The 19,716-nt window shown below is 49.8% G+C and overlaps 1 protein-coding gene across 6 annotated transcripts; it reads left to right on the top strand.

The window, feature by feature from the left end:
• Nucleotides 1–224: 224 nt before the first annotated feature.
• Nucleotides 225–19,403, top strand: ANKRD16 (ankyrin repeat domain 16). Of its 6 annotated transcripts, none has more exons than XR_775244.1 (11): nucleotides 225–324; nucleotides 1,448–1,795; nucleotides 4,097–4,317; nucleotides 8,231–8,273; nucleotides 9,359–9,467; nucleotides 11,184–11,345; nucleotides 14,527–14,605; nucleotides 16,429–16,631; nucleotides 16,952–17,583; nucleotides 18,732–18,900; nucleotides 19,036–19,403. XR_775244.1 is itself a non-coding variant. In XM_010581047.1 (8 exons), exons 2-8 carry the CDS (start codon nucleotides 1,458–1,460, stop codon nucleotides 16,989–16,991), a joined length of 1,152 nt encoding a protein of 383 aa, XP_010579349.1. In that variant the 5' UTR covers nucleotides 225–324; nucleotides 1,448–1,457; the 3' UTR covers nucleotides 16,992–17,941. The 6 variants fall into 6 exon arrangements, 2 of the variants coding, with proteins under 2 accessions (XP_010579349.1, XP_010579350.1); XR_775243.1 differs by lacking the exon at nucleotides 8,231–8,273 and adding an exon at nucleotides 1,326–1,361; XR_775242.1 differs by lacking the exon at nucleotides 8,231–8,273 and having other exon boundaries at nucleotides 16,952–17,435.
• Nucleotides 19,404–19,716: the final 313 nt, after the last annotated feature.

The following is a 19,716-nucleotide window of genomic DNA, read 5'->3' as shown; positions in this document are numbered from 1 at the left end:
CCCTCCCGCGTCCCCCCCGCGGTCCCGCCGGCCCCGCCCCGCCCCGCGCCTCCGACCAATCAGAGAACGCGCGGCGACCTGTCGCTGCCCAATGGCGCAGCTCTTCCGCGTTTGGGATAACGCCGATCGGGGCCGACGGAATTGTTCCCGGAGTTTGTTGACCGTCACCACCACCACCCCCCCCCCAGCCTGTGCCGCGGCGGTGACATCACGCCGCCGCGCGTGACGTCACGCAGCCCCAGCAGAGCGCGGGTGGGTTTTAACCGCCGCGGAACGCCCTGCGAAGGGACCCGCCACGACGTGGGCTGAGGAGAGGGAAACGTGGTGGGTGCCCAGCCTGGGGGAAAGGCGGGTTCCTGGTATTCCTGAGGGAAAAAAGGGAATTTCTAGTATTCCTGAGGGAAAAGGGAATATTTCCCATTTTCTGGAGGGAAAAGGAGATTACTGGTTTTCTTGAGGAAAGGGCTGCTTTCTGATTTTCCAGAGGGGAAATGGAAATTTCTGGTTTTGCTGAAGGAGAGGTCATTTTCCGAATTTCCCACGGGAAAGGAGAATTTCTGGGTTCTCTGGGGGAGAGGCTGGTTTCTGGTTTTCATGAGGGAAAAGGAAATTACTAATTTTCCCGAGGAAAAAGGAAATTTCAGGTTTTCCTGAGGGAAAGGGAAATTTCTGGATTTCTTGAGGGGACAGCTGGTTTCTGGTTTTCCTAAGAGGAAAAGGAATTTTCTAGTTTTCCTCAGGGGAAAGGGAATTTCTGTTTTTCCGCAGGGAGAGTCTGGTTTCTAGTTTTCCTGAGGGAAAATGAAATTTCTCTTTTTTTTCTGAGGGAGAGACCGGTTCCTGGTTTTCCATATGGAAAAGGAAAATTCTGTTTTTCCTGAGGGAGCAGCTAGTTTCCTGTTTTCCCAAGTGAAAAGGAAGTTTCTTGTTTTCCTGAGGGGAAAGGGAATTTCTGTTTTTCCTGAGGGAGGGGTTGGACCCTGGTTTTCCTAAGGGAAAGGCAATTTCTTGTCTTCTGGAAGGAGAGACCAGTTCCTAGTTTTCCCAAGGGAAAAGGAAATTTCTGGGTTTACTGAGGGAGAAGCTGGTTCCTGGTTTTGGGGAGGGAAAAGGAAATTTCTGTTTTTCCCTGAGAGAGAGGCTGGTTCCTGGATTTCCAAAGGGAAGAGGAAATTTCTGGGTTTGCTGAAGTGGAGGCCAGTTTCTGGTTTTCTGGAGTGAAAAGGAAATTTCTAGTTATCCTGAGGGACAAGGAAATTTCCCCTGAGGGAGAGGCCGGTTTGTAGATTTGCTGATGGAAAAGGAAATTTATTGTTTTTCTGGAGGAAGAGGCCAGGTTCTGTTTTTTTCTGATGGAGAAGGTAATTTCTGGTTATCCCGACCCAGGGAGTGGCCATTGTATTCCCACAGTTTGAAACCATAATCCTGATTTTGGCCTTTCTTCCAGATCTCTAGCCATGGCGGAGGGGGAGAGGCCGAGGCCGCTCCTCCGGCTGGTGCAGGAAGGACGGCTGGACCTCCTCCGGGATGAGCTGCGGCCGGACGATGCGCTGGTCCCAGCAGTGCGGAGCCAGCGCTATGGGCGCTCGGGGGACACGCTGCTGCACCACGCTGCCCGATACGGGCACCGGGACGTCCTCGCCTACCTGGTAGAGGTGCTGGGGATGGACATTGAGGCGTTTAATAGCGACTACAAAAGACCCCTCCACGAAGCGGCCTCCATGGGCCATGGGGAGTGTGTCTCCTACCTCCTGGAGAGAGGCGCAAGCGTAGACTGCTTGAAAAAGGCAGACTGGTAGGTCACTGGATTGCTTTGCTGTGGGTCAGAGTGATATCTGAAAGGGGCTTGGATGTGGAAGGTGGGAATGGAACTGCAGGAGCCGTCATTTAGAATCATGGAATCACAGAACGGTTTGGGTTGGAAGGGACCTTTAAAGGTCACCTAGTCCAACACCCCTGCAATAAGCAGGGACATCTTCCACTAGATCAGGTTGCTCAGAGCCCTGTCCAACCTGACCTTGAATGTTTCCAGGGATGGGGTATCGACCCCCTCTCTGGGCAACCTGGGCCAGTGTTTGACCACCCTCATCATAATAAATTTCTTCCTTATATCTAGTCTAAATCTACCCTCTTTTAGTTTAAAACTCTTACCCCTCGTCCTGTCACTACATGCCCTTGTATAAAGTCCCTCCCTGTCTTTCTTACAAGCCCCCTTTAGGTACTAGAAGGCTGCTAGAAGGTCTCCCTGGAGCCTTCTCTTCTGCAGGCTGAACAACCCCAACTTTCTCAACCTTTCCTCACAGGAGAGGTCTTCCATCCCTCTGATCATCTTCATGGCCCTCCTCTGGACCCGCTCCAACAGGTCCATGTCTGCCCTGTGCTGAGGACCCCAGAGCTGAAGGCAGTACTGCAGGTGGGGTCTCACCAGAGCGGAGCAGAGGGGCAGAATCCCCTCCCTCGACCTGCTGGCCACGCTTCTTTTGATGCAGCCCAGGATACGGTTGGCTTTCTGGGCTAAATTCCAGCCCTATCACTGATTTCCCCCTGTTTATTGTAGAAGTTGTAAATTACTGCTTCATTAGCAGATCCAATTTAAAAGTTTTCATCTGCAGCTATTCGTTCTTCCCCATGCCCCTGTTGGATGGGAATCAGTGATACTGATTGACATTTTTGTGTACCGGTCCTCAGAAACTGAAATAAAAAGGTAAAAAGTAAGTTTTACTCCTGTTTCCCCTCAGCAAGCAGAGCCTCTTAGGTCAGATTTGCTACTGATATATTAGGAACAGCCTCAAGAACCCAAGAAACAAGTGGTTTCTTCAGGGTTTTTGTTTGCCTGCCACGTGGGAAACACGTAAGCAAATGATGAGGGACTGAGAATGGGGAATAAAAAATAAAGCCTAATCCACAAAAAAGCAGCAGGCCTGATTAATGTCAAAGCCTCTTCTTGGGGAGGGAGATTTCTGTGTACCACCTTGCCAAAAGAAGGCAAAGATTCTCTCCAGCCCACAAATTAAAGCCCAGGGAGGTCATTTTGAAGCTGAACTAACATAAATACAAAGGCAGCATCCTAGTCCTCGTAATTCGAGGCTATGCCAGTGTCATGCTGTCATCAGGGGGAGCAGAGGGAGGCAGAGATCTCATGAGCTGCGTGCAGATGTGTGTGCGAGCCTGGTTTTGTGTGATAGGCCTGCAGTTCCCTTCCATCCATGGATTGAAAATGGGGAGCTACGTGCTTGCTAGCGCATGTCCCAGCCCTTGGACAAAGTCTCATTTGCATTGAAAATATACGCTGATCTGAGGCACTGTACAGAAACAGAGCTGCAGGAAACACAGAGCTCCACGCTCAGCTCTACCCCATCGTCTCCAGCAGACACGTGTCTAATCTCTTCTTAAAGATCTCCATCACTGGAGATTTTATCTCCCTTCTCAGCACACTCTTCCTGACCTTATCTGTCCTTACAGCTGGAGCATTTTATGTTTATAAGTGTCAAAGGTTGTTCCCAGACATTTGAAACAGGACAAAACTGTGAAAAGCTTCACTCTCAGGCCAGCTGCTCTGCATTAGAAATGTTCCAGAGTGGCATTTGCTGGTACACTCATGCTCTACTGCCAGGATATGCAGAGTTGTCCGTGGTTTGCTGCCTGCAGCCATAGCTGCCTCTCTGGGTGACTGGCTGGCGTAAGAAACACTGATGTTAACAGCTCTGTCTCAACAGTCCCCAAAAGTCCAGACCCAGTATTACCTGCATGAAAAAGCAGTGCTGTAAAATCTCACAGGTCCGTATGCAGCACGTGGTGAGCCTCAGTCAAAGCATCTGAATCCAGGTGGGATGATAAATTTAGCCTTGGGCTTGAAGAAGGTCTTTGCCTTGAGCCAGCAAAGTTTCCTACTACCTCAGATGGGTTTTAGTACATCAGTTTTCCCTCTGGCTAGCTCACCACAGCTGGCACTGAGCTACTGTGTTTTATGAGACAGGCCAGTTGGTGCTACAGACAACTTTAAATCATACTTCAAGCTCAGACGTTAGAACAAAAGCCATCAGACTTGTACGGCACTGTCTCTCTGGTTATTAGGTTTGCCTTGTCTTTCTTTCAGGACTCCCCTAATGATGGCTTGCACCAGGCAAAACCTGGAGGTGATCAAAGCTCTTGTGGAGCATGGAGCCAACCCACTGCTGAAGAATAAGGATGGCTGGAATTGCTTCCACATCGCGAGCCGTGAGGGCCATCCCCAGGTCCTCCGGTACCTGCTGGACATGTCCCCGAGCAGCTGGGACACAGAGAGCACAATTAAGAGAACGCCTCTGCACACAGCAGGTAAAAGAGGGTCCCGTTGCCACCGGAGGGGTTGGAAGAGAAGAGTGGCCTGTGATGGCAGCGGAGAACAGAAGGGGGCTATTGTTTCAGTTCACCTTTATTTTGGAGAAGCAAAGTGTGACCTGATACAAAACCACAGGGAAACAGCTAAATACTAAGTTATTGAAATTAAATGAAAAGGGGCTAGTGGTGGGCATTAGTGGGAGCTCACCTCTCTGAACTTCAGTCTGCTAACAGTGCTCTGCTGCATCTTTGCAGGGTTTCACCTCAGGACAGACACTCATTTTAGTTGCTTTCAGATAAATAAACAGCAAGCATTAGGCTTAATATTTCTTAATGATGTGCCAAAGACTGAGCTTGTGAGGTTGGAGGGTCCTCAGTTCCCATTTGACTGGATTTTGCCTGTACTCAAAGCATGTTTTTGTGGTGCATAACAGTTATGTTCTCTTGGGAGTGGTGGATCCATCCGAGGAGCGCTCGTGATGACCCACTGACTTTGGCCTCCTTGGACCAGGGTGTTTGTCTCCATCTCTGCCTCCCTGTGACAGATATATCCAAGCTCCCACAGCTCAGAACACATTGCAATACACTTTCCCTTGCTGGCATATGAAGCTGCAAATTGCACTTGGAAAATCTGCAAGGCTCCAAGCATATCCTGGCATTTTAAAAGTCCTAAAAGCAGCAGAGCTGCTGAGAGACACCTTTTGGGATCTACCTGTTGATGGACATATTTACCAGTTTGGTTTCTAGTCTTGTCATCAGTTTTTGTAAGAGCCGTATCTCTCAAAATGATCCATTTTTGTCCGAATGCTTGGTGGTTTAGGTCATTATGGCAAATCTGAAGAGCTGTAGGGTCTCTAGGTGTAACCACCAGAAGAAGCATCACAGGTTTTGGTATTCTCACATTGCTCTTAAGAAGGTAATATCTAGCGGTGAGAAATCCAGAGTGCCTTTCTGCAAAGGGGAAGGATAGTCTCTGCTGGGAATATGCAGGGGCTGTTGTTAGTGTTGGAATGCATTTTGTCCGATTCCCCTTGTCTGCCCCTTTCATTGGTTTAAAAGGACAAATGCAGGGAGTGAACTGGTTTGAGGAACCACAGATGTCATCAGGCATGGTGGGGAGCAGAAGGGCAGTTAGCTGAACAGTGACCCAGAGGCAGTTTGGATTTGGTTTCTGGCTTTCCGACTCTTTCAACCTTGAAATGCAGTGATTAATCTTAATTTATGAATGAAGCACAAGGTGTGCCTCAGTTAAGTTCTCTGAGTCTCAATAAGTTGAATGGCCCAAAAATCTGTTAATGCAGAACTAAGTTTGTCCTGCCGTGTCTCATTGCCCCTTACAGAGTATCAGGTCTGGTTACCCACAGACCGTGCAAGCTAGGCAGTGCAGATAAAGCATGGGTCATCCCAGAACTTAAATCCCCTTAACTCTGCCCTCCAGAGATGCAGTGAGAGTGGACGATGGAGGGAGCAAGGGAGCGAAGGGAGAATTGTGTGACACCAAGTCAGGGTGATGTTGTGGGGCAGGCTGGAGGCTGGAGGTTGGTGGCTGACCTGAATCTGAAACACATCCCATCCATGAGCGGGGATTAAGCTGTGTGTCCCAGGGCTCGGCAGTGTCTCCGCAGGAGAGATGAGTGTGGGGAGCCACAGCTCAAAAGCTGCGGCTACCTAAACTCATTTCCCAAAGAGTTTAATAGGGATTGACTCTCCGCAAAGACCCAAGGTATCGTGAGGAGACCCCTGCTGTGCTGTAATTAATCTATTGGGTATGTTGCTCCTTGGCTGTCATTCCTGTTACTTCTCCGGCCCTCAGTAGCCGCCTGTCCACCGCACTGCTCATCAGCAGTGACAGTCCCAGCCCAGGGGCATTGGCTGTGCCTTAGTCCTTGTGCTTGGCCTGAGAATGAAAAATAGCTGATGAATTGTTTGATATTTCAGGCTGGGCAGCAAGGAGCAGGTTGCCTGAATGAGAAATGGCTAATCCTCGTTTATTTGCATGTTCTCCTGTCCCTGCTCAATCCCAGGTCTTGTGTTTCCGTGTCTGGGCTGGCTGGCTGGGCTCGCAGCCCCGTCTCAGCCCTCTCCTTGCAGAGACATGGATGTTGGGTTGGGATCTGGGGTTTGAGGGTCTGGGGATGGGGTCAGGAGCAGGGTGAGGACTGTCCTGAGGAAAAAGACCTTTTGACCTTGAGTTTAAAGTCTCCTCCCTGCCTCGTAGCACTTGGGATACAGGGGTACAGACAGTGATGGTGGGATCCAGTGCCTAGTTCTCACTGCTTCATAGACGTGTCTTGACCTCTGTGTTGCCTCCTATGTTTGACTTTCATTGTGGCAAAGCCATCAACCCATGATTTGGGTTGATTTCTGATCATTTTACCGATCCAGGTTAGACCCTGGACACACACATTGGCAGAGCAGCAGCTGGTGCAGGAGCGACTGGGCAGCGGGAAGGGCTGGAGCTGCTTAAACCACCTTTGCCCCCAGCATAATTTTAACCCAGGACAACGCTGGGGGCTGCTGCTTGGTGGGTGCTGGTGCCAGCATCCCCACACACCACCACGTAGCTGAGTTACACAGACACAGCTCCTGAGGCGGGGGCACGGGCGAGGGGCCGGAGATGATGCTGGAGCTGCTGGGGGGATGGAAATCATGTCAAGATGAACCACTGTCTCAATGAGTTTAGATCCCAAGGGTGTGGATATGAGCACATTAACCCGTGACCAGTCCAGCTGGCTTCCTGGCACAGTTATCCCTGCATAGATGATGGGTAATTTTCTCCCCCGTGCATTTTTTTTTCTGGTTGATTCCTTAAGCTTTGCTGCTTCATATATCCGTAGCCTGAGGCAAGAGAGCGGGGGACATGTAATTAGAGGAAGTGGAGTGCAACAGTGGATCTGAGCACTGCAGCTTTCTTGTGTCTCTGTTGCTGTTAAAGGATGCGTTGCTTGGGGTGTTTTTTCTTCACGTAGCTTGGGTTTTTTAAAGCCTCCATTTAAAAAATCCTTTTCACAGTGTGGCTCTGCCTGTATTTACATCAGCTCAGGTGAAGGGGTGATAAACGGGCAGGGAGCAGGAGCAAATGGCCAAGGTCTGGGAGGATGGGAGCCCTTCGTTGGGCTTTCAAAGAGCATCTATTGTGCAGCTGCGTCTGAAGGTTATTGCTGGTAACACACATTTGTCAGGAGCCCTTCTTTCATCGCACAGAGTAAATAGCCTGATGTAGCAGCTCTGGGCTTGCTTTGATATTTATTTTTTTTCAGTATTTCATTTGTTTTGCAAAATGACCTGCAGAAAAAAAGCCAGAATGAGACTGTCCTTACATTGCTGTAATACGATGTGTTTTAAAAAAATAGAGGGAGGATATTTCAGTGCATGATGTTCAAATCCTCCCCCACTGTTGTTGTTTTTCCTCCGAGATGCTGTCTGGGTGAGGATGCTTCATTAGGGTGATTAGATGGGAGTGATGGGTAGTTTGAGTGGCTGAGGAGGGGTGGAAATGCCATCCAGCTATTCACCAGCTCCCTGCTTTGTGTTCATTTTGCTTCTCACACATTTCATTTCAGGGATTAACAAATACTTGCAAGAAAAGATCTTTGTGTCAGCTTAATTGCATATATGCTCTCACGCATGTACTCTGCAGGTAGAGGCAAATGGTGCCTATATGTATGCCTTTTCCCTGGTTTATCTGGTGTTTTCCTATAGGATCAGGGGAGGGGAAGGCTTGAGATCTGGAGACAATGTTTTAATTACAAAAAAAAGATAATAATCAAAAGCTTTGAATTTAAAGCCTCTCAGAACCCTTTCCCTCATCATGAGTAAGCCAAAAGGGTCAGAAACCTGATTCTGTTTCACTGTAGGTGGGCGGTGGCGTGAAAACATAAATTAACCATGCATTTCCTCCCTCTCGTAGCAATGCACGGCTGTTTTGACATTGTGGAGCTGCTCCTGGAGCGGTAAGCAGGCTTCCTCCCAGCACTGCCTCTGCCGCCCCGCTCTCCCCCGCCTCCTGTCCACCACCAGGCTCGCTCCAGCCGCCCGGACACAAAGGGAGTTTATGCCATTCGGGAAGCCCGGTTGCACAGCTGCCCTGCATGTGATCCCAAGGCCATCTCTGTTTCCTCTGGGTTTTTCACGGCCGGTTAGGGGCTTTTGAGACAAGGACAGTCTCCGAATGGGCTCCGATGGGCTCTGACTTCGCTATGACATAAGCCCCGGTTATATAACTCTGCTCTTTTTCTGTGCTGATTCATTCCCATTGCCTCCGATGTGTCCGAGGCCATACAATAACAACAAAACTGTTTTCTGACAGCTCGGTTCTGGGTGCAGCTCCTCTAGGCTGGACTCAGCCTCCAGGCTTTATTTTCAGACTGTGGCTTCTGGGAGACTGCTGTGAAGTGGCTTTAAATCAGCCTGTGCCCAGTCATCCTGACCCTGTTACCTTCCTTACCAGCACTGCCCACTGCCAGAGCTGGAGTAGCTTTCCCTGGGCATCACAGCCACTGCTAGCCACAGCTCCTGCTAGCTGACTTGTCCCAGCCTTGTTAATTCCTGTCCATGCTTGGCCCAGCATAAACATAGCCCTGTGATTTGAGCCAGGCTTTCAATTTTAATGCAGTCTTCTCTCATTTCAATGGAGCTTTAACCTGAGTGAGACCTGTGAGCTTTGATTTTGTACATGGCGTAGTTACATGAGGATATGGTTTTCCCCGCTGCCAGTGCACACCTTACCCCTTCTAGAGATCCTCTGTTCAGGGGGCAAGGGAAATCGAAATGATCTGTAGAGCCCTGGCTTTTCTGCAGCCTGAAGAAGTTGCATCAGCTGAGTACCAGATCTCTGACCCAAAAAATCCCAGCAGACCATACATCAGGCTGTAAAGCACTGAGACAGGTTTATGCATGGTCTATGGACAGGCTTTATATATGCCACTTCCAATCCTATCCGCTGATAGTCTCCTGCACCACCAATGCAAAGCAACTAGTGCAGTAAGGATTTTTGAGCTGCCAACAACTCTGTCCTGGCTTTTGTCTTCTCTCAAAGGTGCCAGTACAAACCTGACAGCAGAGACAAATGTGGAGTCACTCCCTTTATGGATGCTATCCAGAACGGGCACGTCAACATTGCCCGGCTGCTCCTGGAAAAACACCAGGTAGGTGCCAAAACCTCAACTCCCTCCTCCAGGACCTGACCTAGAACTGCCAGGACAGGCAATCTGCGCATTCACCATAACCATGTTGCAAGGAAGCAAATTCCCAAATTGTAAAGAAGTCAATTGTGAAAGAAGGCAAATGCCCTCTGGAGATGAGCAAGATTTTGCTGAGTAAGGCCACCAGGACTCAGCTCATGGTGAAGATCTCACCCTGGGGCAGAGATATGTCCCCATAGCTGGTGAAGGGGGATGGAGACACAAGGCAGTGGCAGGAGGGGACAGGACTTGCTGAGCGCTGCAGGGGCAGCTGTGTCAAAGCCAAGACCAGCACTTGGGAGTGCCAGGGCTCAGCATGGAGCCTCTCGTGGCATCGCTGAGGGTCGATAACGTGGAGATGTCTGGCTGCGCCAGCAGCAGCTCATCTCTGGCCTCCCTCTCTCATGGCAGCTGCTGCTCCTGTATTGTCTCCCAGTAATCTCTGATTTCCTCCAACATACAAGGTGTAACAGGGATGTCATTAGAGCCAATTGTGCGTAGCAGGAACCAGACCACTGCATTATTTATTGACTGCTGAACTGATGTGAGATGGTTGGAGCCCACCTAATGGCTGATTCTCACAGAGGTGGGGTTGTGTCTCCCTTCTCACCTACTTTGCCCTCACTTTGCCTCTCCCCTGCACCAGCTCTGGTGTTCATCAGACACCACGCCAAACCGGGGCACCTCACTGGCCTGGCAGAAAGCTAGCATGGCAAAAACAGTGAATCTGTTTGTGCCACGCTGGCAGGTTGAATCGGCCAGCTGAGCACCCAGCGTGGCACGGAATGGGCCAGGGAATGGGGTACCACACTTTTCAAGATCACTAGCTTTGGACTTACTCAGCCTTAACACATAGCCTCACTCAGCAGAGGTGGTTTGATGCCCAGGTTGTGCTTGAGTATGTAGGTACTTGTTGACTTCAGGAGGTGTTCATGTGCTTGTCTTCGCTCATCTGGCCCTTACAGGATGAAACATTTGTGAAGTTTGTTTACACTTTTAGTTTCGCATTTCAGGCAGTGAAGATGGAAGAGTTGATTTAATTTCCTCGTTGTGGTGCCCTGGCTTACTGCCATGAAGCAGCACTGGAAACACTAATGGCAGTGTTGCTACCTTCTAGGTTTTATAAAACCATGAGTCAGGCCCACTAGGCTTCAAGAGGCTGGATTATATCCTTTAAGATGAGTGCACTGTGTATTACTTCCGTTACCCTTCTTGATTTTATGTCTTTGCGGTTCACATTCAGAGACCCACAGAAGAGATCTCATGAGGTCATCTACCCATCTCCCTCCCTCTACCTGCATCCAAGTTCTTCTCCACCAGCACAGAAGCTGGAGATGGGTTGTTTCAAGCTGCTTTAAAGAGCTGAAACCCATCATATGTGCTTCAGCTGAAGAGAGGGAGGGGCTTGGTTCTTTTTTGGCGCTAGTTTTGCTTATCACTTAAAAAGCTCAGCAGAGAGCTGGCTCTGGTCTGCAAATCATAGAATCATAGAATCATTTAGGTTGGAAGAGACCTTTAAGATCATTAAGTCCAACTGCACCAGTCCTGGTGGTGACATCCTATGTGTTCATTGCTGTCGCCATGGCAGGCAGACATGATTCTGCTTGGGCTGATGATTGTCCTTGAAAGTTTGGCCGGGTGGTTCATTGCTTTCCCTTTCCATCCTCCCCTCCATTCCAGGCCTGTCCTTCAGCCGTGGATGTGCTGGGCGCTCAACCTCTGCACCGGGCAGCCGTCACGGCCCAGGATGAAGCCATCCAGTTCCTCGTCTCCAAGCTGGGTGTTGATGTCAACGAGAGAGCAACGGCCCTCCAACTCACAGCACTGCACTACGCAGCCAAGGTTTGTTCCTGTTTCCAGGCTTCCTCTACAAAGTCTTTGCCAATTGGTGTGCTACACGCAGGCATCTAAAACAAGCTCTTTTAGATGTTTGCCACTGATGGAGGATTTACATTCCTAGCTCATCCTCTGTCACTGTCTGTCTGCTCCTGACCAGTCCCATACTCTGTTTAATGGTTTTTAGACCCTTGTTAAGTGTGTCCAGCTGTCTGCAGAGTGGCAGTGGGTATCTGAGTTGCTGTGTTCACCACTCTTCTGCCCATGCTGCTGACTGTGCTGTGGCTTAGTAATCCTCCTGCCTGGCATGTGGCTGAGTGGGATCGTGCAGGAGCAGAGGCGGGTGGCAATAGGGCACAGTTGGCCATGCTGTGGATAGGACTTGACCCACACCTCTGGCGAGCGTTACTCTTCCAGTCCACTGCCTTTGGACCAAAGTGCAATACCTGAAGGGAGTCCACCCTGCTAGTTATTGGGAGCTGTAGGTACCAACAGTTCATGAGCTGTGATAGTTCTTCACCAGCGTCTTCTCACTTGCCTGGCAGAGGAGATGTGGATGAAATGCTGCTCGGATTTCTTTCTCTATTTTTCTTCAGCCCCAGTGGCTTGGGTCCCAGGGGGTCAGTAGCCAGTCTCCATGTCAGCAGCTTGCTGGGCAGGATATGGCTGATGCACTGTGAAACAGCAACTGTTTGTCCCAGTAGGCTGGATTCTGGCCTGCCTGTGGCCAGACGTGAGAAAGGAGAGGTGGAAAGGCGGAGTTCGCTCGTGGGTGCTTATCTGTGTCCTTCGCACAGGAGCTGTTTTGAATTCCAGGCAGTGAGTCGTTTGAGCTTTCTCCTCCTCCCATCTCATGCCCATGTGGGAAGCAGGGCCTGGTGGGCTGTGGGTCCTGCAATGCTCCCTGGGAATGCAGAGCAGATCTTAAAAGCCTCACCGCTGACCAGGATCCCTCCTGGGACCCTGCTGCCTCCCTTCTGCTTGATGCTGTCACACCCCAGTGTGCAGCATGCTGGCAGCTGGTGGCAAGGGAAGGTCCCAGCTCAGATCCCTGCACGTGAAACCTCATGAGCTTTAACAGGCAGCACTCAGAGCCTGGTCTAGACTTGTAGTGGGAACGAAGCAGCATCCCAGCGCCCCACTCCTACAAAAGCATCAATGACACTTACTGGGAGTGCTGGCAACAGTATTCTCCTCCAGCAGGACCCAGCCGTGGCATTTGCTGGCTCCCACAAAGGAGGCCTTTCTCCCAGCTTCCCTTCCTCATGCTCTGAGAAACCATGTTGAAAGCCCTTTTGGTTGCCAAGGGTACGTTTAACAGCAAGGCTATTGGGGAATATAATGTGCCTTGGAGAAGATCCCAGCTCTGTCTTGGCGAGCAGCTGATTGGGGAGCGATTTGATGGGTTTCTCTTCCTTCCCGAGGCTCAGTGTCACTTTATATTTACAGCATCATTTGTTTGGCTGGTGTTTTTTTTTCTTCTTTTCTTATTACTTTGCATTTATAAATACATGAAAATCAAATTACGCTTTCAACTCAATTTGCTGCCAAGGCTGTGGCAGCTAAAGCAGTTCCTGGCTTGCTGTCTTTGCCACTGAGAGGGGGTGTGCATGCAGCAGGGAAATAGGAGCCTTGAGCAGGGGGGAAGATGCTACTAAGTCGTACGATAATGGGGGAAAAGAGTGGGTGGTGGGGATAAAAATAAGAGCCTTCCACTCTCATGCCACATGACAAAGACTAATTCATTGCACTGAAGAAGTAATTACAAAATCAGGCGCATTATTTAAGGAGAGAGGATTTATCTACAGAGAACCTCGTGCAGAGAGGAGGGGTGTGGGGGCTGTATTGCATTTTCCCTTGCAGCATTTAAAATTGGCTACTGGCGGAGGAAAGATAGACAACACTGTGGGTCATGACGGTGTGTAAGGATGGCATTCTGCGTCTTCTCACAGGGCATTACAAATATTGGAGTAATCCTTTAGGAAATGCCGGTGCCTGAAGGTACCGCAGGCAGATGCGCAACAGGCCCATCAGCAACAGGTTCTGCTCTCTGAGCTGAAATACACCTTAGTAAGAGCAACTCTAGATCCCCATGGTACTTAAAGTGGATTTACAGTGTGGGAAAACACATGGCTTTTTGCTGACATTTAGTCCTTTTAACAAACAGCCAGCTGCCAATTATGAAAGGTAAATCAGAGATCCTACAGCTCTGTGGCCAGCTGAAGTTAAAAGCAATTTAATTGAGTTGCTTGATTGGAGGTGAGGACTGGAGAGGCAAAGGCAAGATCAGCTGACAAATTAGTGCACTAATTTGCTATTAAGAAACATCTTTAGGTTGTGTCACCCAGTTTTAAGTCAGATGTCATTTGTGCATTAACTCCTCCACAGCCACCGGCAAAGGCAAAGCTGTGCTGGGAGACAATCCTCCAAATTCCTCACACCTGAAGGTCCTGGCTATGCAAAGCGGATCTATTGACCACAATCAAGAAGATCATATGGGATCTAGAGTTGTCTAAAAGCAGATCCACCTGCCTGGGTCTGGACTGGGTTGTATGTCTATCACACCTGCGCTGCCGAGGCTCCGCTCTCAGTCTTTGGCTGTACCACCACCGCAACCAGAGACAGCTCTGCACTGTAACATGATTTTAAGCACTGTTGGTCTTAACTGAACACTTTTGGTTTTAAAACAGTGTTAAATATTTGCTGCTGGGATGCGTCTTGCTGGTTTTTCAGCCTCTGGGTCAAAATCACTGCCGGGGGCATGCGAGGCATGCAAACACGCTGACTGAGGGCCAAGCTCCGACTCCTCTCACAGGTAGCCAGCAGAAGGGCTGGAGAAGGTGCTGGTGGCATCTCTCTGACCAATTCCTGTGGGGTAATGGCAGTGTGTCTGCTGTGCCTGGGTAATCCCTGGCTAATGGACTGGACTTGCACTGCCACAGGCAGCTGACCCTGATTTCCAGCTGCTGTAAGGTCCTCTGGAGCCTGAAGCAGCTCCTGGTAGGCCCAGACTTCACCATGAAAGAGTGGATCTGCATCTGTGCCCTTCCAGGTGCTGTATGAAGTTAGGGACAGATTGCTTGCGGCTTCCTTTCTTTTCAGGCCTGAGTTATTTCTGCTAAATGCAAAGGTGAGAAATTGTGCAGAGCTGATTCTGAATTCCACGTGCCTGTCTTGACCACTGCAGGAAGGACACGCACACACCATCCAGACACTGCTGTCCCTTGGCGCTGATGTCCATGCAAAGGATGGGAAGAGCCGTTCTGGTAAGGCTGCCGATGTATTTGTTCACCCTTTGTATGACAGCGAGAGCGTGCTTTAGTAACAGGAGCCCAGCCTCCAAAGCAGCCCGCGCTGCGTCTGCTCAGTGGAGCGTGCAAGGAGATGCCAGATGCACATATGCAAAAAGCTCTTGGAGCAGTGTGACATGTGAAGCCTGGGTTTTTTTGCAGTTTTCATTCACTGGCTCTGTTCCTGCTGGACTTTCTGATGTCTAATGGCGTGGTTGAGCCTGCACTGGGGCCTTTCCCCTGGGGGAAGAACAGAGATGCTAATTGGTGTTTCTCTTTACCCAGCTGCTTATTTTGCATGAAACTTTCAGGAGCTTAGTATCTTTGATACCACCGCCTTGCCATCAAATTTGGTTGAAATTAGCCAGTTTGAAACGGTTAGGGTAGGCAGACAAATACAACAATTGCACAAGCTCTTAAGCCTCAATTTGTTAGCAAACTGCCTAGGAATAGGTTATGAGCAAATAATAACAGAGCTTGAATGTAAATATAGTTGCTATAGTAATGCCAGTGAGTTGGCATTCCCAGCGTGAGAGTCTGAGGCATCTCTTGCATCAGCATCTCTCTCTCAAAAAAAGTATATATAAATGGTTTCAGCCATTGCCAAAATTGGCAACTTACCCAGTCTTCAGGTTTGCTTAATAACATGCTTCACTGGCGAGCATGAACAGTCTTGTATCTCTCACTCTCCCCTTCCACCCCCTCAGTGAGTAAATTTGAGTTCTGTTGAACTCGTCTAATGCTGGGACATTTGTGGTGCCTCCTCGTGCCCGTCGGCTGCCCCGTTCCCCGGCACCTTTGCTGCGTTAGTGTCACTGCATCCTGGGGAGCTTCTCACCCAGACTCCACTCCTGCAAAGTGTCCTAAATGGATTATCCATGGGGATCAGGATGCCCCATGGTCAACATCAGCCTGCAGCAGGAGCTAACGACCCTCAGCATAAAAAAAATACTCACCCCTGTGCAGGATTGGGCCGGGAGAAGAAGGCTGTCTCACCCTGCTGCACAAGCCAAGTGTAACAGGACTGCCTAACTGTGCTGGAGCCATGCTGGATCAGCGTGCTGGCTGTCAGAGGGGTCTGTGGGATGAGCTAGGGCTTGGGCTGGAGTATTTCAGCCTCCTCCTGTTGGGATGCTCTTTGCTGCACGCAGTGCATGGAAACCTTTCTCATTTACTCCCTGACCCTGGAGTGAGCTGACAGGGACCCCCAGCCCATAAAGGACCCCGGTCACATCCAGAGTAGTTTCAAGCCCCTCTCTTGCATGTCACTATTGAATCCACCCCAAACACAGAGCAGTAAGAAGCCTGGAGGCCTTCTGCTCTGTCCCACAGCCCTCCTGCTGTGGGCACCCTCTGCCCATGACTCAGTCAAAATGAACCAAGTTGGCTTAAATACACCCAATATGTTTGCAAACCTGGTTAGCTTTGGCTCAGCCAGGCTAGTACTGCTTGATGGATTGGAGGGACTAGTAATCTGCAAGGGGGAGACAGGGTAATAGCTGGGGTAAGCCAGGCTCACAGCTGGGTGTGGAAGAGGACGTGTCCGCTGCTTGTGCAGGTTTAGTCATCCCACTGCTGCTGTAGACATGCACGGCCGCGGCAGCTGAGCCCTGCTGTGCCATCACACGGCTGCTTGGCTGGGTGTTGCAACTGGGAACAGTCATCTTTCACCCTTGATGTGTTCCCTCCGCTGACTCGGTTTCTTTCACTGGGAATCTGATGTTTGCATCTGAAGCGGGCTGAGGCTGAATGTACCGGGCAATCTCAGCTCCTGTCTCAACATCTTGTCTCCCCCACAGCCCTGCACGCAGCGTGCGCTGGGCAGCAGGCGGACGCCGCGCGGATCCTGCTCCGTGCTGGGCTGCAAGATGCCCCGGATAGCACGGGCACGCTGGCGCGGCAGCTTGCGAGGAAGCCAGATGTCATCCAGGTTTTCCAGGATACAAATGTCAGCGCGTGAGACCAACTGGGAAAAAAGAGAAACACGTTTCATTTCAACGTGGTACGTTAGTTATCACTTCACAACTATTCAGATTTAGGCAAACACTGGTTTAAAATGACGGGATTTTTGCCCAAAGATTGAGCAGAGAAACCAAGCTTGACACTTGGGAAGTATGTTTAGGAGAAAACATTTTAAACAGGATTATCTCAAAGTGATAATGGACCTGAAAAGCATGTTTTAAATAGGATTATCTCAAAAAGATAATGGACGTGATGGGTCTGGGCTATCACACTCCTGTACTGACCCCATCGTTGCAAATTCATGGCTGTTCTTCTTTCACTTCCGAATCTCAGGGCTGAACTTTACCTCTTCTTGTGCAGCACCCGGCACGTCCAAACAGCTGAGGCTGCAGCTCCTTGAAGTATAACTATCCAGGGAAGGTGCCCCATGGGCTGGATGACCTCTGGGGACCTGCATGGCTTGAACCCCTTGGAGCCTGCCTAGCCCTTGCTGGTGATGTTTCCATACAGTGGACATCCTGAAGGAGAAGATACACCTGGAGCGTTCATTTTTATAGCCCTTAATGGACCTGCTCTCCACTAATCTCTGAAGTTCCTTCAAGTGGCCACTTCTTTCTATAGCCCCTGAGAGAGGCTGCGTGCGGTGCAGTGTAAGTGAACCCTGGGTGACTCTTCCTTCATCAGGTTTGAGCTGCAGAGGACAAGTGCAGGGAGTCTTCAAGCTGCATCAACCTCTTACGTCCTTTTTGTGGCCCAAGGCTGCTGCCAAAGCCTGCTGAAATCAGTAGTAAGACCTCAACCTTGCGACGACGTCAAGGGTCTTTGGATCAGACTAAAAAAAGAGGTATTTGTTATTCCAGACAGCCTTGCATGGCACTTCTCGCCACTGATGAACTTTAAAAAAAAAAAATGTGCTCTTTGAAGTGTATAGGGAAATGGCTTAATATTTAATGTAGCCAGTAAGCCTCTAACAGCCTGGAATACACATAAAGGTAAGAGCTACTGTAGCCGTTTGGTTTATTTGTATGCATCTGGAATTATAAATTTGGTTTTGCATAGAAACATGGCACGTCCCTGTCTATATGTAATGTCAAGATGTAAAAAACAATGGGATTCTGGGTGATAGCAGATGCTAAAAATCAGACAGGCCTATAACTGAGCGAGCAAGCTAGGTTTTGCTCTGCCCAATCTGTGGTGCTCACGTCGTGGTTTGATGCACGACCCACGTGCTCCTGGGTGGGTTTAAGATAATGCTGAACTCTGTTTGAGTGAGAAATTCCCACCCCCTGGTCCCTGGAGCAGAATTTGCCGTGACGATCCTAAGCCAGAGCGACAACAGTGCCGTGCGCCTCTCAAGTTAAACGGCCTTTACAGCAGGGTTAGGGCCTCCTTCCCTCTGCTGGCTCGCATTGCACGAGGAGAGGCAGCGCACTCACAAAAATAATTTGGGGGGCTGTGAGAGGGGGCTGATAGCTTGAAAGGGGGGGAGAAGCAGGGCTCGGTAGCATCTTAAGACTCTTCCAAAAATGCCTACAAAGACCTGCTTTTTGCTAGTCTTCCCCTGTCTTGTTTCTCCACCTGTGAAGGAGATTCTTCTCCACCAGAGAGGAAAAACAAATTAATGCTGGAAGGCACTAACAGTGCAGGGTGGTGGGAGCCGTATCAGCCCCTGGGCAGGCAAGGAAGCGGCTTTATTCCTCTAAAGATGCTGAGAATCCTTCATAAATCTGGCCCTGGCCTCCATACAGCAAACAGCAATACTGCAACCCAGTAAATGCAAAGGGCTGCTTTATTCCCACTTTTAATGATTTTTAGCAAACCAAGAAATAGCTGTTTCCTCCCAATATCCCTGCTAACGAGCTCAGATTGCTTGTGAGTCTAAGCTTTTATGAGAAAGCAAGTCAGAATGTTTTCAAATGTCTGTGTCTAGCTGGCCGTGGCAAACACCTTGAAAACACAAAAGGGAATTTGCATTATTTTGAAGGTATGTTATGATTTCTGAAGGCTTTTGGATAGTAGCAGAGGGCCCGTCTGCCTGAGACGGGGAACACAGGCACTGTGCTCTTGTCCAAAAGCAAGACGTAATGGCACATCTCCAGCACTGTCTTTTATTTACCCTTCTTTTAAATCTGCCCCTTAGGCAATAAAAAGACGCACGGAAACAAACTGGCTGTTGTTAATGCAGATGATCAGGTACAAAAGGACGTTAGAGAAGGAACATGGATTCAGCTTTATGCCTGCAAAATTAGCCAGGGGAAGAGACCTTGCTGTCTTTCTTGCTGTTTTTGCTGTTTCTTACTCACTGCAAGGTAGGAGCAAGGGGTCAGGACACCTTTGTGTCCGTGAGAGTGTGCTGCAAAATGCTGGGAAGAGCTCGGCAGCGCTAGAAAGAGCTCGGCAGCTCTAGACTGCGTGTGTGCAAACCCCTGTCGCGTTCCCGGCAGACGTCTCACATGGAGAAACGGTGCGGGCGCCTGGTCCCCGGGGAGGAAGCCCAGGAGCTGGGCTCCGTGCCACGTGGCGCTGAAGGCAGTTTGGAGCGGAGCCCGGGAGCCGGCACACGGCTTCGGCACTGTCCTGTTATGCCACCTCTTCCACCCTTGGCACCGGTGCTTGCCGGGGGCCCTGCAAATGCTCCTGGTCCTGCAGCCGCAGAGAAGACCTTGTGCCTTCGTCCTGTAGGATGTGGCTGAGATACAGTCACGGTAAGTAGAAGCGTCTGGGTAGGTAGGAAATAATGTTGCAAATGCTGTCAGGGTTTGCTGGGAAACCTTACAGGAAGGGAAGGCATTTTGTTTTTAAATAAAACTGATTTTGCTCTGGTGGTTGCACCATTACACCCCCATCCCCCCCCACTCAAAAGCACTGAGACATGCATGCCAGGTTTCCTTGCGATGACGCTGAGGACGAGGGACTGCAGCTATTGTATCCTCATCCCATCTCGTGGGCTTTTCTTAGGTTGGTGACCATGTATTGGTTTTGGATGTGCCCTTTTGTACCTCTTAGGAGCTGGCAGTGATTTGCACTCTGTCTTGTTCCCCTTCTCTGTGAGTTACGAGGATTAATTCTCTGGCTATTGTCTTTCAACCCTGGAGTCCCAACTAGCTGGTGGTAGATGTGAGCCA

Source organism: Haliaeetus leucocephalus, unplaced genomic scaffold (assembly GCF_000737465.1).
Source record: "Haliaeetus leucocephalus isolate CR32 unplaced genomic scaffold, Haliaeetus_leucocephalus-4.0 Scaffold751, whole genome shotgun sequence".
In the NCBI taxonomy this organism is placed as follows: domain Eukaryota; kingdom Metazoa; phylum Chordata; class Aves; order Accipitriformes; family Accipitridae; genus Haliaeetus; species Haliaeetus leucocephalus.
This window is presented reverse-complemented; position numbering and strand designations above follow the sequence as displayed.

Excerpts from the sequence above, each read along its gene's own strand:
- ANKRD16 (XM_010581047.1), top strand. The coding sequence starts at position 1,458 with ATGGCGGAGGGGGAGAGGCCGAGGCCGCTCCTCCGGCTGGTGCAGGAA. Across the intron at positions 9,468-11,183 it reads TGCTCCTGGAAAAACACCAG|GCCTGTCCTTCAGCCGTGGA; the intron begins GTAGGTGCCAAA and ends CCTCCATTCCAG. Across the intron at positions 16,632-16,951 it reads ACACGTTTCATTTCAACGTG|CACCCGGCACGTCCAAACAG; the intron begins GTACGTTAGTTA and ends CTTCTTGTGCAG.